Here is a 16,808-nt window from a genome sequence, read left to right as displayed (position 1 = left end):
ATTCATTTCGGAGATCGTCTGCTACATTTTTAGTTGAATCTGGGGGAGACTTGATGACACTAAAGAAACATGGCGGTTGGAAGTCATCAACGGTCGCTGAAGGATATATTGATGAATCGGTAGCACACAGGACAGAAATAGCTAATAAAGTGTTTAGAACGTGTGGCAGTGCTGAAATAACATCCGATTTGCGACCAGGTACATCAACGGCTGTTGTGTCCATGACAGAAAAAAATACACAAGAAAGTTCGACTGTTATACCGAATAGTTTAAGAAACATGTCATTTATGCAATGTATATTTAATAATTGTACTTTTGGTGTAAAGGAAATGTAACTTCTATATGATAAAATATTCTAAAATTAAATATCTACCTTTACTTATGTATATTGTATATATCCGGGAAAAAAGTACTCACTTTTTTCCCGGGGAAAACAACAATTTCATAAAAAGTGACATTTTGTTACCTGTCAACAGAAATAAAATGTCAAACTTTTTTCCCGTTACAGAAAAATTAGTATTTTTTCTGCATTTGTTAAATATTTTATGAAAAAAATATTTTTTTACAAAATTTATTAGAGTCTAATTCACGGTAACTTCTGACGAAAATGTCAAATTTGCCATGAAAACAATTAAATTTAGAAGCATTAAACGTGACGTACGCGTCATTTCCTAGGCAAAATACGTATCAGTGTATTGTCAAGTGGTTAATAATTACAAAGAAATTATTGTAACTTAAAAAATATGAACACTAATGAACTGACCGACATGTTGCAAGTATACTTTCAATGTAATAAAAATAGTGCCCAAGCAGAACGGCCAAAAAAAATAATAACTTGACATTTAAGAAAAAACAATTGAAAATCGCCTAACGTTCTAATGATGGCAAAAAAAATTAAAATCAGTGCTCGATTGTAGTATTTATCAAGCTATTAACAACAGTTTTTTGTTTTTTTTTTAAATAGAACAATTAATAACAGAGTTACAGCTTGGGGCGTTTTTTATAAAACAGCCTGTATAATACGGCCATAATCTTTTTATTGCAATAAATCAAAAAACAGTAATTTAAGATGCCTACTAATATGTAAGTCATTTAGCAAAATTCATACAGAAAATATAGTCATAAAAATTTACACAATTGCTCGTAAAATCGGGATAAGAACGAATTGTATCAAAATTTCATTCAAAATTGTTTGAAAATTTAAGAAAATCTACAATTTCTTGGTAATAATTTCACAATTGTAAAAATAATTACAATGTAAATGTAATTTGTTTCTGTTACGATTATTGGAACAACAAATTTCATGACAAGGTTTTTTTCTAAACGTACTAAAAGTATATTTTCGGCGGGAAAAAAGTTTGACACATTTTTACAAGAAGATAGATGCAACAAATACCGTTTTTTTTTAATACACAAATTCGAGAAAAAAATTCATCCCTAATTGTACCTATAAGCTTTTTTTTATTGATATATAATTCTCTGTTCAATTTTATTCAAAACTATATAACAAATTACTAGTTACTTTTTAGGTCTTTCCACATATCAACACAAATATTTTATTTAAAATTGCCGCTGTTGCATGTAAAGAGTCACATCGAGTGACATCATGTAAATGTTTAAGAGACTAAATTAGTAAAGAAGAAAAAAATGTTATTTCATATTGATTATGCTTTAAAAAATCTCTTACTTTCACATGTATGAGTAGAAACAGTTATACTTTTCTGATTTTATAAGGTTTTTTTAATATTATGCAGATAAAAATATTATGTTATACAGGGAGTAATACTACAATGTGTCAAAAATGGAGTGTTTTTCTACTTCAAATTTTAAAATGTTTTCTTAAATAAGTATTTAAAGCCTCCATTTTTAAGACAAAGTGGTTTGTAGTGAAAAAATGTTACGTCATCATTTCCCTAACTGCAGATAATCTTGCGTATACAATATACATGAATAAAAGTCCTTTTAACTTGAAAATATTAAATGTCAACTCAAACTAATGGCGTAGGCATAAGGTATGTTGAGTAAATTTTTTTTAAAAATGGTGGCATACTACTGTAATTTTATTTTGAATAAAAATGATCTTTCTATTATTTTCAGGGCGTTTATTAGCTGTGCGAAAACCTAAAAAAGTCGAGGCCATTTTCATTTAAAATAAAATTTGCATTTCAAAACAGTCAAAAACATATTTTCATTCCATTGTCGAGACATAATGTTTGTAGAACAGAAAGAAATGTAGGAAGATGTTTAGGCATTCGCCTACGTTTTTCTTTTTTATCAACATGAAAAAATTAATAAATAAATATATACATAATTTTATTCAAGTCTAGAATAAATGTCAAAAGTGACCTTCAGCATAACATGTAGTTGCGATTAATTTATTTATATTGCTTTTGGTATTATTTCCTGGTTTCCTGGTTAATTCTGTTTCTTGGTTTATTTTATTACGAAACGTTTTTGCACAAGTGTGTTTTTCAAGGAATCCCTCAAATATGTATCCAGATTCACTAATTTTGTTTTTAAGGTAACCACAGAAAAATGTATTCAGTGGACTTATTAAATTAGAGCTATTTTCAGGACAATTAATGTAGCCAAATCGGGGTACTACTGAAAATGTTGTTAAATAATTTCAATAAAAAAAAAACAAATTTAGTTTCCCACGCTTTTTAAGAACACCCTGTACAAAGTTGAATATCGTCCAACAAAATTTCTACTAGAGAGCTACTACTTTTTTATTTACTATTTTTGATAAACTTAGAAACCAACAACCTTATACAGGATGTTCTGCAAGGTCTATGACAAACTTTAGTAGATGGTAGCTGGATATGAGCATAGGCCAGATCGTTTTTGTTTAGAAGTTAAAAGCATTTTAAAAAATATAATTTCATATTTCAATCAAAGCGGCCTGATTAGGGTTTCTGATTTCTCGGCCTATTTTTTTTCTCGGGTCTCGAGAATTCTCGACTAGGAATTTCCGGGAATTCTCGAATTCTCGAGAAATTTCTAAAACTTAAAAAAGTCATAATTTTGGTATTGCAATGCGAAATATAAACATGCTATTATACTTAACAATCATCATTAACATTTATTATTTATTCAGTATTTTTATTAATTACTTATGTTTCTACTTCTACTAACAAAACTAAATTAAACTTTGAGTTTCTTCTTAAAAACCTTTAACTTGTTTTTTTATTAAACACTTTCAATATACTTATGTTTATTTCAATGTTTTTGAATCGTAGTTTTCTTCCAATAATAATTATTAATAATCATTAATCATGCAGTCTTTTAATTAAATAAATAGTAAATAAGGAATTTAACCGAAGAAATCTTAAAAAAAAACAAGCTTTAATTTAAAGATACAGAAGCGTTCTTCCTATTAATTTATCACTTCAACATTAGGTATCTGCTTATAATAAAATTTCTACACAGACTTATAACTAGGTACAGGGTGATTCACTATATTTTGACCCCCCTTTAACTTTTTTGTTTTAAGAGTTATAAAAAAATGTGAAATACAAAAGTTGCACGATTTTTTATGAAATTTTCGAATATGATAGTAGAAAAACAAATGAAGTTCAAACAAAATGGCCGCGGATGTTAACTTTGTTAATTTAAATGGAACACCCTGTATATTTTTACACATTTGGATAGAACGTTCCCTGTCGAGCACAGTCATATATGGTTTGTTGGGTCCATCTCTAACAATAAGCGAGATAATATTAAAAAACGAAAAGAACGTTTTTTATTAAGAAAATAAAATATTTTGTAATTGTTGGACGTTTTTCGGGCATTTCTGCCTTTTTTCCAATTACGTAAGGATTTAGATTTATTTGCAATATATTTTGACATATCGAACATTGATATAGTCCAAAATGGGTATAAGTATTTTAACTAAATCGCACTAATTAGTCCGTGAGGGGCTTATTTACTCATGGACAATGTTATATGGTAGGCCGTGACAGTGACAGGTAATATTATGACAACATTGTTATTGTTTGACAGTTTGTATTATTATTTATTTAAAATGGGTTACACAGAAGTAGAAAATTTAAATATTATAGGAATTAAGATAGAGTAGTTAAGATATTCTCCATAGTTTATTTTAATTCCTAATAATATTTCAATTTTCTACTTCTGTGTAACCCATTTTAATTAAATACTAATACAAACTGTCAAACAATAACAATGTTATCATGACATTACTACCTGTCACTGTCACGACCTACCATATATAAGATTGTCCATGAGTAATTGGCCTCACACGGTCTAATTAGTGAGATTTACTTAAAATACCTATACGCATTTTGGACTATATCAATGTCCGATATGTCAAAATATATTACAACTAAATCTAAATCCTTACGTAATTGGAAAAAAGGCAGAAATGCCTGAAAGAGGTCTAACAATTACAAGATGTCTTATTTTCTTAATAAAAAAACATCATTTCGTTTTTTAATATTATCTCGCCTATTATTAGAGATGGACCCAACAAACCCTATATGACTATGCTCGACAAGGAACGTTCTATCCAAATATGTAAAAATATACAGGGTGTTCCATTTAAATTAACAAAGTTAACATCCGCGGCCATTTTGTTTGAACTTCATTTGTTTTTCTACTATCATTTTCGAAAACTTCATAAAAAATCGTGCAACTTTTGTATTTCACATTTTTTTATAACTCTTAAAACAAAAAAGTTAAAGGGGGGTCAAAATATAGTGAATCACCCTGTACATTAAAAAAAAGAATCATCAAAGTAAAAGCCTTAAAAACTTAAAATAAATAAATCATGAGCTGGAAGAGATACCACTTTAACCGCTCAGTTATTTGTCGAGAAAACGAATTGAACGCATGAACGAAACGAACTCCAGTCAAGAACTTAAGACGCGCGTGATTTTTAAATTTCTCGATTTCTCGACACTTTTTTCTCGTCTCGAGTAAGGCCAGATTTCTCGGGAATTCTCGCTTCGAGAAGTCTCGACCAGAAACCCTAGGCCTGATAAATGAAAATGATGGTTGCTAGTATAATAATTATTAAAATAAGAAAAAATGTTTGAAATTAACCCAGCTACCATCTGTCAAAGTTTGTCATAGAGCTTGTAGAACACCCTGTATATACCCTCAATTGGATTTGTCGCGACATAAAATTTAGCACGTATACATAAATATTTTCAGAAGAGTTACTGAAATAACGTTTTAATTCGTTACCTGGCACTGCGAACATGAAGACAAACCAAACTATTCCCAAGGAATGCTGAGAAATAACTAAGTTTGTCCAATCTTCTATGCAAACAGCAACAGTCACGTTCTCATTATTTGTGGGATACACGTCAACCTGTAATCTGTATATCCAGAGAATAGGCGAGAAGAGTGCTAGGGATGTGAGCCACAAAGCGATTATCACAATCACTGTCGTTGTTTTATTGAAACATCTGTAGACCATGCCGAAAGGACGTGTTATGGCGAGATATCGGTCTATGGCCATGGCTGTTATGGTGAATATGCTCGAGGCAACAGCAACACCTGAAAAAAGAAAATAGGTAGTGGTTTTTGAAAGAAATTTTAAGCTAAGAAAATGGAAATTATTTCAAATGAAATTGTCTCACTAAAATAAATTAATTATTACAGTCAGTATAATAATGAATTAAGGGGAAGAAATATAGGGGAGAGATAGGAGAAATTGCCTGTAAAAAGACAAATTATTTTATCTGCTACAAGGGTACAATTTTATTAGACCCATTTGAGTAGAGAAAACAATAGATTCTGTTCAGTCAGGTAATGTCAAGTGACACTGAACATTGGTATATTAAGTTTTAAATTACACCGGGTGATTCATTTTAGGTGAATATATAGGAAAAAGTTATCGTTTTTGTATTCAATTAGTGGAGAGTTATTTTACTGTGCCAGCGAGTAAAAGAACCAAAAATGATTTCGCAACTCCGTATGAAATAGTATTTTTTCGACAACTGTTTCAAAATATTGTTAAAATTGACGAAAGCGAGAGTAAAAATGTTGACATTTACGATAAACTTATACACGTTTATGGGAGAAATATGTATCAATCAGACCACATGTAAGTAACCACCACATAAATCAGACAAAGTATCTATAGTCAGTTGGTTTTGGTCACCATATTTGTTATACTTGCCGTGTTGAACCAATGAACATACTCAAAACATAGGAAATACTGGACTTCAAGGTTAGTGCAAAACCATGCGAAGGAAATTATGGAGTGTACTTAGCGGAAAATAATTTGGTTCAGGAAAGTGATGGGACTTATAACGGGACACTGTCACTTTAGGAAACATCTATACAACCTCAGGCTAGTAGACAGTCCGGTCTGTTCAGGATGTGAGTCGGGGGATGAAACTTTTCTGCATATCCTGGCCGACTGCCTAGAATTTACACGTAGTAGAATGACGTTCCTGAGAAAACTCTTTCTGGAACCCAAGGAACTGAAAGAAGTGCCGGCAGTGAAGCTTTTGGACTTTGTAAAAAGGACAAAACTACTTGCTGAATAGTTTTGAATAGTAGGACGCACAATAGGGCTGATAAGGCCACGGTGCCATGAGACCTGAATCATAGATGTAAGAAGAAAATGCCGTGTTGCAAAATTCTGTGAATATTAAGTAAAAAAATGTTAAAGTATGGATAAAGTGGAATGAGAAATGGATCTTTCAAGTGATGAAGAATATTTGTCTCTTGAAGTATCCAAACAGGCAAAAAGTATTTTTCATTAGATACGCTAATGGAAAAATGTGTCAATCAACTCGTTGGTATTCATAAAGTAAGAAACATTCTAAGGAAATTGCTGCATATTTAAAATCGCTGCATCCAAAAGACTACACGGCGCAGAGTTTAACGAAGGTAACTCAAGTTCCCCTATGATGACGTATTAGTTTTTCTAATATTGATGTTTTTATAGGTTATTTTAATGACAGACATTCGCGAGGAGATAAGAACTGGTAACTATGACAGTATAAGATATAGAAGACAAAGGTTTTATGCTTATCATTAAAATTCTTGACAGCAAGACATACTCAGAATACATTTGTCATTTCAGATGTGTTTGATATATCAAAAATATCTGCTTTGCGTCTTAAATGTATGTATTAAAATTTCAGCTGGTTTTTTAAGTTTTACGTGAAAATCAGGCTTTTTTCGAAAAATATAAGAGGGTAGTAATTTCTAGAAAATTGAAGACGAATTTGAAAATATCATTCCGTTACCGTAAAGCAGTGGCTTACTATTTTATTTAGAAAAATATGCCACCGATACCCTATAGATATCTCCGCCACTGGAGCATGTAAAGTTTTTGAAAAGCCCTCAGATATTGGACAATGTTTACATAAATACATGTGCCCAATTTTAAATTATTTCACTTACTAGTTTTTAAATTATTTAAAAAAATTAAAAATATTTTTTTAAGTTTAACCTCCTGTATCTTTTTAACGTCCTATATAAAAACTTTATAGGAAAGACTCCCCTTAAAATTCACCAAAGAATACGAGGTTTCATTTTTGGTCACCATTTGTGAATCACCCTGTATACCGGATGTCCCATTGAGGTTATCGACCGGCTGTAACTTGGAAACTATTGTTTTTCCCGAAATCTATAGGACAAATAGTTTTCGAGATACAGCCGGTCGATGACCTTAATGGTCTGTATTGGTTTTACAAAATTAAGTATATAAGGTGAACTGTAATGTAAAGGAAAAACTTGTATATACTACCTGAATATATAAGATCCAAATATGATAAAGTACACTTTTATTGAATTTTATCTATTTTTTTAATTGGATTGAATTTTCTTTTATGTAAATTGATATATAATTTGTAAGTAGATATTCCTAATAAATTTTTGGCTGGTATTTATAAAAGCTGATTTTTGCAAAATATGCTTTATTCTAGCATGTAATAAACCATTATTTGTGGTAATGGTACAGAATTTATAGATCAGATGAAAAAGGTACGATATATGTAAAACAAAACTGTAACAGTTTACTAATAATAAACATTAGGGCATTGTAAATGCAAACCTTTGTACAGCTCATGTCAAATAAAATGAATGCATTTAAAACATAAGATGACATTTGGTATAAGAGATTAAAAGCAAATTGTACTGCAGAGACGGATGGTATACACTGATTTAAACAATAGTAAAAACTAAGTAAAGATAAAGTTTTTTGGGGAAACGCCGAGCGACGAGGGGTCTGGCGAAATCGCGAGGACAGAAGATCTAAGCTACCTAGTAGAATATATGAAAGACAAATAATTAATGTAAAATAATATCTTTTACAATAAGAAGGCCAAATAACAACTAAGGTAATTAAACCCATTTAAATTAACAAATATTTAAGATTTTCATATATCGTTTTGATTAATTTATATTTTATTGTAAAAGAAACTTAAATAAAAAGATTATTTAATACTAATATTAATCTACTAGAATAATTTCAACTCTATTAATTTCTTATGTATTACCATCTGTTCTTTTATACCAGGTACTACAGAATGCATTTATTTTAGGCCTTTTATTTTCTTCTTTCTTCGTTTTACAATTTTTCCTGTTTAATCCACAAACAACGAAAATTTTTGGAAAAATTATATTGTTAAAACTCCAACCTGGAAGTCTGGGATTTGTGCTATTTACTATTGCATAGTGGATTGATTTGACTGAACCATAGCAAAAGAAACCCAAACCTTACTAAGGAAAAGGGTCACCATACACCTACCTACTTAAAGTTCCATGATGCCAGTAGATGATTTGTTACATATTAATATCAACCCCTGGAATTTGAAACACCGCGCCGCCATCTTGTTAAAAAGCACGTATGCAGCATATATTTTTATATTATAATTATTATTACTTATTTTCCAATTGCAACTCATGTATTATTTTATAAGCTTTACTTGGAAAACAGCTGTTTCTGGAGTACCTAATTATTATATCATTTTTTGCTAATCTAATTTACTTATTTTATGTAATTTGTTCAAAACTAAATTCTACTTTACTTAATTTATCATTAATCAAATTATTGCTGAATTAATTTATATTTATATTAAAATTTATACTTTTTACATTTGGCGTAAATAATTTATAATAGATATTTATATTGCATTGTGTTATCTATTATTTGTGTTGTTTTGTAGTCCCCCAATCCTTGTCAATTTTATTTGACTGGCGCTCATGCCTACTATACTCTCAACAAATCATAAAAAAAGAAAATTTCAATGAACCCACGACCAGCCTCCGACATTGGAGCAACCGTTAGCAAAATATTTTGTAACTAAAAATAAAATAAAGAGTAGTAAGGTTACAAAACATTTGATTTGAATAATATAACAAACAATATAATGTACTGAAAGCAAATGTTAATGCTTGGCCCGGTAAATTGGAGTTATGTTATGAAAAAATCAAATCACACATGATGACTTGTTAAGGAGGTTTAACTTTTCTTCATTAAAAAACCGCAGATAATACTTTATGCTAATCACATTGTATAAGATAATTAACAATCTTATTGATTGTCATGATATTTTATCAAGATTAAATTTGTATGTACTCAGAACAATTCAAAGGCATTTTAATGTCTTTTATTTACCGAGAACGAACGCTTTAAAATTCTCTCCGTTGTATTTAACGTGTGATGTATGTAAGAGTCAATTAAATTTTGATATTTTTAGCAGTACCTACTCTGTCAGTCGTTTCCAGAGCATTGATTCATTGAAAACCCTGGCATTTCCTTTTTTTTCATCATAATCTGTGTTATTCAACTTTTTTATTGCTATTTTCTTGTTTTGTTAACTTATGTAAGATGTATTTGTGCTTTTTTCTTGTATTTTCTTGTCATCTTGCTTTGTAATTGGGTTTATACCTGTAAGGCAAGGACTTCTTAAATAAATAAATCATTACAATTTTGTTCCGATATGAGATTAGTTTGTTCGACTAAATTAGTCATGAGAAATTATATCAAAATAAGTAGTGCATAGGTCTAGTTCTAAGTGCACTAGTCTTGTCGCCTTCATATGGTTGCTTTCATGATAACGATATAAATTAGTGCCTATTTGAATATGTATTATAATGTTATAGTAGATATATAGATTACTTAATTACCTAATTTCTGTATAGACGAATAGTTATTTAATTATCCTTCTACAGGCGAATTTTTCACCATTTCGCCGCAGATGATTTGAATCACCTTCAACATAACAAATTGTTGTAAATGAAAGGCGTAGTTCCGTTTAAAATAAGGTATCTGTCGAAGGTAATAATTAAAATCCGCAACCATGCATACCGATACATGTACGTTTCGTATCTATTTCCGCACGGTTTCACTAGGCTTCCCTGACATAAATGGACACATTAAACTTCAATCTGGGCAAAGACTGATAGTTTGGCTCGGTCCCGCTCCATTCGAGACTGTCGTTGGTAATGATCCTGGGAGGCTGTGGCATCCTTAAGCAGGACGCGCACTGAATAGACTCGGCTCGACACGGATCCTTCGAGATCGACACAACTGTTTAACCGCGCACTGGCTTAGTACCATTCGGGCAGTTGAATAGTGCGGAATCAATGTCGTCGTTAAAAAAATGGATTCTTCACCGGACTCTGAAGAAGATGTCTTGATAGCATTGGCATGTAATGAAATAGAAAAACGAATTTGTTTCCAGATTTACTTGCCGACCAGGAAAAATATTTTTTAAATATTTTAGAATGTCTAGTGGAAAATTCTATGAACTTTTACATTTATTGGACCTTAAAAAACAAGACACTAATTTTAGAACACACATACACCCCCCCATACCCCTCCTTTCCCCTTCCCTCCCGCGCTAGCCTAAGGGCCACCTTAGCAAAGCGCATCCCAGGCTGCATAGCCGCACTACCCTACCCAACCTTACCACACATAAACATGACNTCACGCAAGTCTACACCTGTTCGACAGCTTACTCATCGTTGAAATATCAACAACCTAAAAATTCACGAACGCCGCGTAACTAATTAACCACCGAAGTCGGAGTTACACGTATTAGTGCTACAAACGAACTTTACAAGCAAACAGTGACAGTGTATAAACTCTTCACCGCTCCAGAAAACTTAATATTAACCATAAACAATTGTCTAGGTGCCGTACTGTGTGAAAATCCATCCCCAACGTGCTATAAACTTTCTACGCTCTCGAGCTAACTGAAGTACTTACTTCACTATTTTTGCGTACGTCATCACTGGGTTTAAAGTGTTCTTTCCATTAACAATCAGTTGTTTCATTTACAAACAAACCTACCTCCCATTTCCTAGTGTTGTGTTGTATGTGTGTTGCTTTGCCGACTCCCAAAGGATTAACGCCGCCACCTTCAAGTAGCAAGAAGCCAGGAACCAGCCAAACAGACATCGCAAGTATTCTAAGCTCTAATAGTCATTTACACACGCATTCACAATTTCACAAACCGATCTATGACAGGCCACATTCAGACAGCATTCGAGTTCTTTCCTTTTTGCCTGTTTGCATGTACTTGTGTTTCCAATTAAACGCGGGGAATAGAGTATCAAGCCGGTGCAATCTCAATCATATGCGAGTAAAAGTTATATATGGGGTATAGTCAAAAGTCCCTAAAATCTTTTCTTAGACAAATCAAACATTCACACCCAACTTTTCTGCCAGAGGCAGATGGCGCCCAAATAGTCTCATTTCAGATTATTTTCACATTCATACAGCTACCAATCACTCTATTACTCGTATATGAACAAACAACAATACCCCCGCATAAATAAATAACATGGCCCCAACCAACACAAGTAATTAAATAACACATTAAACTATCCCTAGATAGAGGACGAGAAGATTCTGAGTGCTCTGTGCAGGTACCCTCGTTACTTTCGTTTTCTAATGAAACTGAAGGCATTTTCTGTAACTGACTGTTAGTTTCTTCAAGATTGGATATTTGATCCCCTTCTTTATAAATCGGAATAATGAAAGACATTACCACTTCGCACTTCCACTTTTTCTTTACAATATTTGTCTAGCCAATTTTTGTTTTTCTATTTTTGAGTGCTTTATGAAAATTGTCTCGAAGAGATGTCCAAGTTTTCTTGCAATCTGTAACTAAGATAAAAGGATTTTCAGGTCAAATGTCAAAGTAATTACTAATCTTTTTTCAGATTTCTTGGCTATGGCGACTCTTTTTCAACAATTTCGTTTAGCTACCGATTAGGGGAAACGACAGTGCGGCAAATTGTTTACGACACATGTGAGAAAATATGGACCACACCTGTCGCCTTTGGTAATGCCTACTCCCTCACTGGAGCAGTGGAAAAAATCGAATTGTGTTGGAGCTCTCAACGGCAAGCATATAGTTTTTGAAAAACCACCAAATTCAGGATCGTTATTTTACAATTACAAAAAATAATTTAGCATTGTATTACTGGCCTTGATGGATGCAGAAGATTATAGATTTATTACGATTGATGTAGGCGCATATGGGCGCAATAGTGATGGAGGCATATTCAGTTCGTCTCACAATCAGTTAGGAAAAAAGTTATTTTTCTAACTAAAGCTAAACTCTAGCTAAATTTGCCAGAAAATAAGCCCTTACCACATACAAATATAGTTTTACCTCACGTGATTGTAGCAGACGAAGCTTTTCCGTTATTGCCAAATTTAATGAGACCATACCCAGGATCACAGACTCATAATAATGAAGCAAATAAGATATACATATAGCTATCGTCATAGCAGAGCCAGGCGTGTAAGTGAAAATGCATTTTGAATTCTGAGCAAAAAATTTCGTATATTTTTTAAAAAGTTCAATATTTCACCAGACCATCTTGATGTAATTACCTTGGCATGTACAGCTTTGCACAATTTTTTAAGAAACGATTCTTGTGCTTGGCAACCTGGAGAAATTGAAGCTAAAGAATCTGCTGAAGGTCCCGTGGATTTCATTCATATTGGTTTTTTTTTTTCAGAGAGAAACTTTAAACGTTCGAGAGCAATTTAAACAGTATTATGTGTCCAGTCGAGGTAGTGTACCCTGGCAGGCAAGAGTTCATGCGGGAAGAATTAATGTATCCTAAATAGCAATAATTTTCATATGTTTGCATACCGTCTTCTATATGCTACAATAAATGATACTTAAACTAAAATATTTATTTATTATTATCCTTTAGTACTTACCGGAGCATCCTACATTTTTTGCTATTTCTTCCCATGCGTTCTCTTTTCGATTTGTATCATGGTAATATCTATTTTCGGGTCGTACAGAATACTGTATTCACGTACATTTTCAATTAATAACTCGTCAGATTCAGCCATAATATTATTTGCACACCACTGAAGACTGCAAACACCAACTTCCACGGTCAAATGTTCGAAGCTGTCGGCAGTTTTTGCCCCTTCTAGCATTAGCATACTGATCCGTAGCCGAGTTGAGCCGACCGGTCGTAGGCATCCGCGCACTGAGTCAGTGCGCGGATGCCTATTTAAATGTATGTATAGCAAAATCATTAGAGTTGCTGTGCCGTGTCGAGTCGAGTCGAGTCGATTCCGTGCGCGTTCTGCTTTATCCCGGATCTCTATCGCTGACATTGGTAGCGGTCTCACCTGACCGAGGCACACCGAAACCGTCGTCTAGCAGTTGGTACTGTCCCGACAGACTGAGGCAGCTTTATCCACAGTCTCCACCCTCGGTAATAACTTGAAATCGTCGCTTCCACGACCTGTTATTGGTGACGACCGGACAGATAGAGACGTATTCAATTCTACCATCTGTCTGTATTGGGAGCTGCTAGCGATCTTCCTAATGACTCCAGACAATAATATAACAAACCTGCTTAAATCTACTTATTTAGTACGGATGTATGAATTTATGTTATTAGAATAGATCCCTAGATGAATAAAATACATTCTACATGTTGCATGTTGGTAGCTTATTGAACCTCCGAACTATTCTGCTGAGAAATCCTGGGTTTCTCAGTGGACTAGTCATCATAACACAAAAGGAAAATATACTTTATCTTGATAAGTTAACAGTTGTGGTGTGGTTTTTCCAATCCAATGTCAGAACATATTCGAACTCGTTAGACGTAGAAGACAGCAGTTCTTTGCAAATTTTTATGGATGAAGATGCACTTAGCAGAAAAAGCGGTGAATACACCATGTGAAATATTTTAATGTACATGTATTGGAAACAATAAGGAGTAGAAAAATGAATGAATGGAGTGGTTAGTAGCATTACCATCTATTATGTAAGACCTCACATTTCATGAACCACTATTTGCTGACGCTGCAGTCAGAAGTTGCCAGTTTACAATCGTAAATGACAGAATTGTTATCAAGTTTGTTAGTAGAATAGGCCTCTTGCAGAAAAAAATATATTAATAGTTTTTGTATCTACACTGAATACTACAAACAATGTGTAAAGGTTTTGTTATATTAATTTATTTTTAAAAAGTTAGTAGATATTAAAGTTTTAATCGATTCGCTTCGCGCGCAAACGCCATGGACTGGGATGTCGATACGTTGACGTCATCGGTAAGTAAATGGCAAGCGCGACATATACAATAACGCGTTTCGACAGTGCAGCTGACTGCTTTGGTTATTAAATGTGTGGAGTGGTGTACGATACCTTATATATACTGCAAATTTGTGAAGTTAAACTTATAATAATTATGGCAAATCCCTCTAAACCATATAGTCCAGACAGCATCTATTTCAAAAAGTCCATATTTGGGTAAATCGTATATCCACGGAGGTTTTTGGCTTTTTGGTTTTCAAATATCACTAGAAATTAACATTTTTCTATGTGCATAAAAAAAACGTGGGCATAACTTTTGGAGGCACAATATGTTAAAAAAATTCGAAAAATGTCATATTTTCCTTTCTATTTAATTATGTATCTTTTCAAGAGTTCATTTTAGGCGAAAATGGAAGAGGTAAAAAATGTTTGTAATTCAATTTTTTACAAAATATGACTAGTTACAAATCGAATGAATCATGATTATTATTGTAAAAATCGAAAAAATCGCCAAATATGGCATTAAGAAAACATTACTTTTGAGGTCTTTAAATTGGGTTGGGACTTTCATAATTGGCTCAAGAAAACTTCATGTTATGTAGAATCATCACACCAAATTTCATCAAAATCGGTTAGATAGATTTTGCATAATAATTTTGCAATCCAGATTTTGAAAAAAAAATGTAAATTTTCAAAATTTTGCACAGCAAAAACCAAGCCCTTAGATACTTGAAAATTTAATCACTTATAGAAGGACTCTCAAGCTTTCAAACGCTTTTTGAAAAATTCGAATTCGTCCATTAGGAGAGCATAGAAAAATTTTCATTTCTAGTAATATTTGAAAGCCAAAAAGCCAAAAATCTCCGTGGATATACGATTCACCCAAACCAAAACAGATACCACCTAGTCTAATACTATTACTGGTGCATTGTACCGATGTGTAAAAATACATCAGTAAAAACGCCAGAAATAAATGTATTTTAAAATAAATTTATATAGATATCTATAAATCACATTTTCATACCTGTTTGCTTTTATTCCCCTTATTTCTGCCTAATAAAATAAAATGCTTTTCGAAAAAACTCCGCAATCATCATGGAATTCGATAAATTGTCTGATTGGGCTTTAGCATAACCTTATTCGGTCATGTTACAAATATTCTTAAGAATTTTTAAAAAACTAAACACTCATTATGATTATTTAAAATAACAAATTTAGATTCAAAATATTATTTAGGTAGTAAATAATATTGTGCTACCCGAGGAAAGCTAACTTGAACTAAACGTCGTAAAAATAATATACCTACACAGACTTAATTATTTTGCTATATAGGTATACCTACATAATAGAATGGGAACCAGTTAATAAATATAACAGCACACGGGTCGTCCATTAATCACGTAAGGTTTTTAGGCCACTTTTTTACACCCTCCCTCCCCCCTCGTGATACGTGGTGAGGATGTAAGCTACCCTCCCCCCATATCTAACATCATGTGTATTTTTTTTGTTAAAAAAACTTTTATATTTTTTTATGAAAATCAATAAAAAAACAGCAATAAAACAGCGGCGGCTGTCAGCCAGGGCGGGTGGGGCGACGGACGATCTTACAAAGATGTCAATCATCACGTCAATTGCGAGTCACTTATCGTAGCTCAGAGCAAGGCAATCTCGGGCCTGGTTGTGCGAAAATATACACGTGATATGTAACAACAACCCCCCCCCCCCTCCCCCATTGTGAGCAATAGTGATGGATCAGTATCGTATGTAAACTAAAAATAATAAATGTTTTTAAGAAGTAATAGGACCAACATCGTTTTCTAATGTGAAGCGGACAGTTTACTTACCGATGACGTCGCACCAATAGCAACTCTTTCTACGATACGCCCCTACAGGATGCTCATCTCCAAATTTCAACGTACGATTTAGTCAATTTTCGAGTAGGATTTTTCACAAAAGATTTTATAATTAATAATTTTAAATAAGGCCATATTTAAATATGTAAACTAATATAAAAAATCCGGCATGTGCAAGAGGCCTATTCTTAACACTCTCACTATCCAATTTGTATATCAGTTCTATACGTTATATTTTGTACGTCTGCATAAACTACTAACTAAATAAGTTGTAGTCGCTTGTGTATTTAATCTAAATACAATATTTTCCTATGAGAAACAAACAGAATGTGAATTGTATTCTTGAGTATGAGTCATTAGATTCCGTAATATTTTCCACTGAAATCAGTGAAACTAAAACATTGGTTTATTTCCGATGGAACTACAATAGCCAGCCACGCAC

At 32.7% G+C, this 16,808-nt stretch overlaps 1 protein-coding gene across 1 annotated transcript in view; it reads right to left on the bottom strand.

Moving 5' to 3' along the window:
* The window catches only part of LOC108910944 (orexin receptor type 2-like), a 142,652-nt gene that overhangs the window by 75,424 nt on the left and 50,420 nt on the right, over positions 1 to 16,808 (bottom strand). The window contains exon 3 of the mRNA XM_018715727.1: positions 5,209 to 5,523. Coding sequence (XP_018571243.1) covers positions 5,209 to 5,523 — 315 coding nt within the window. The remainder of the gene's footprint in view (positions 1 to 5,208; positions 5,524 to 16,808) is intronic.

This window comes from Anoplophora glabripennis, unplaced genomic scaffold (assembly GCF_000390285.2).
Source record: "Anoplophora glabripennis isolate ALB-LARVAE unplaced genomic scaffold, Agla_2.0 scaffold447, whole genome shotgun sequence".
Classification (NCBI taxonomy): Eukaryota; Metazoa; Arthropoda; class Insecta; order Coleoptera; family Cerambycidae; genus Anoplophora; species Anoplophora glabripennis.
Note: the sequence above shows the minus strand (reverse complement) of the source record. Positions and strands in the feature narration are given on the sequence as shown.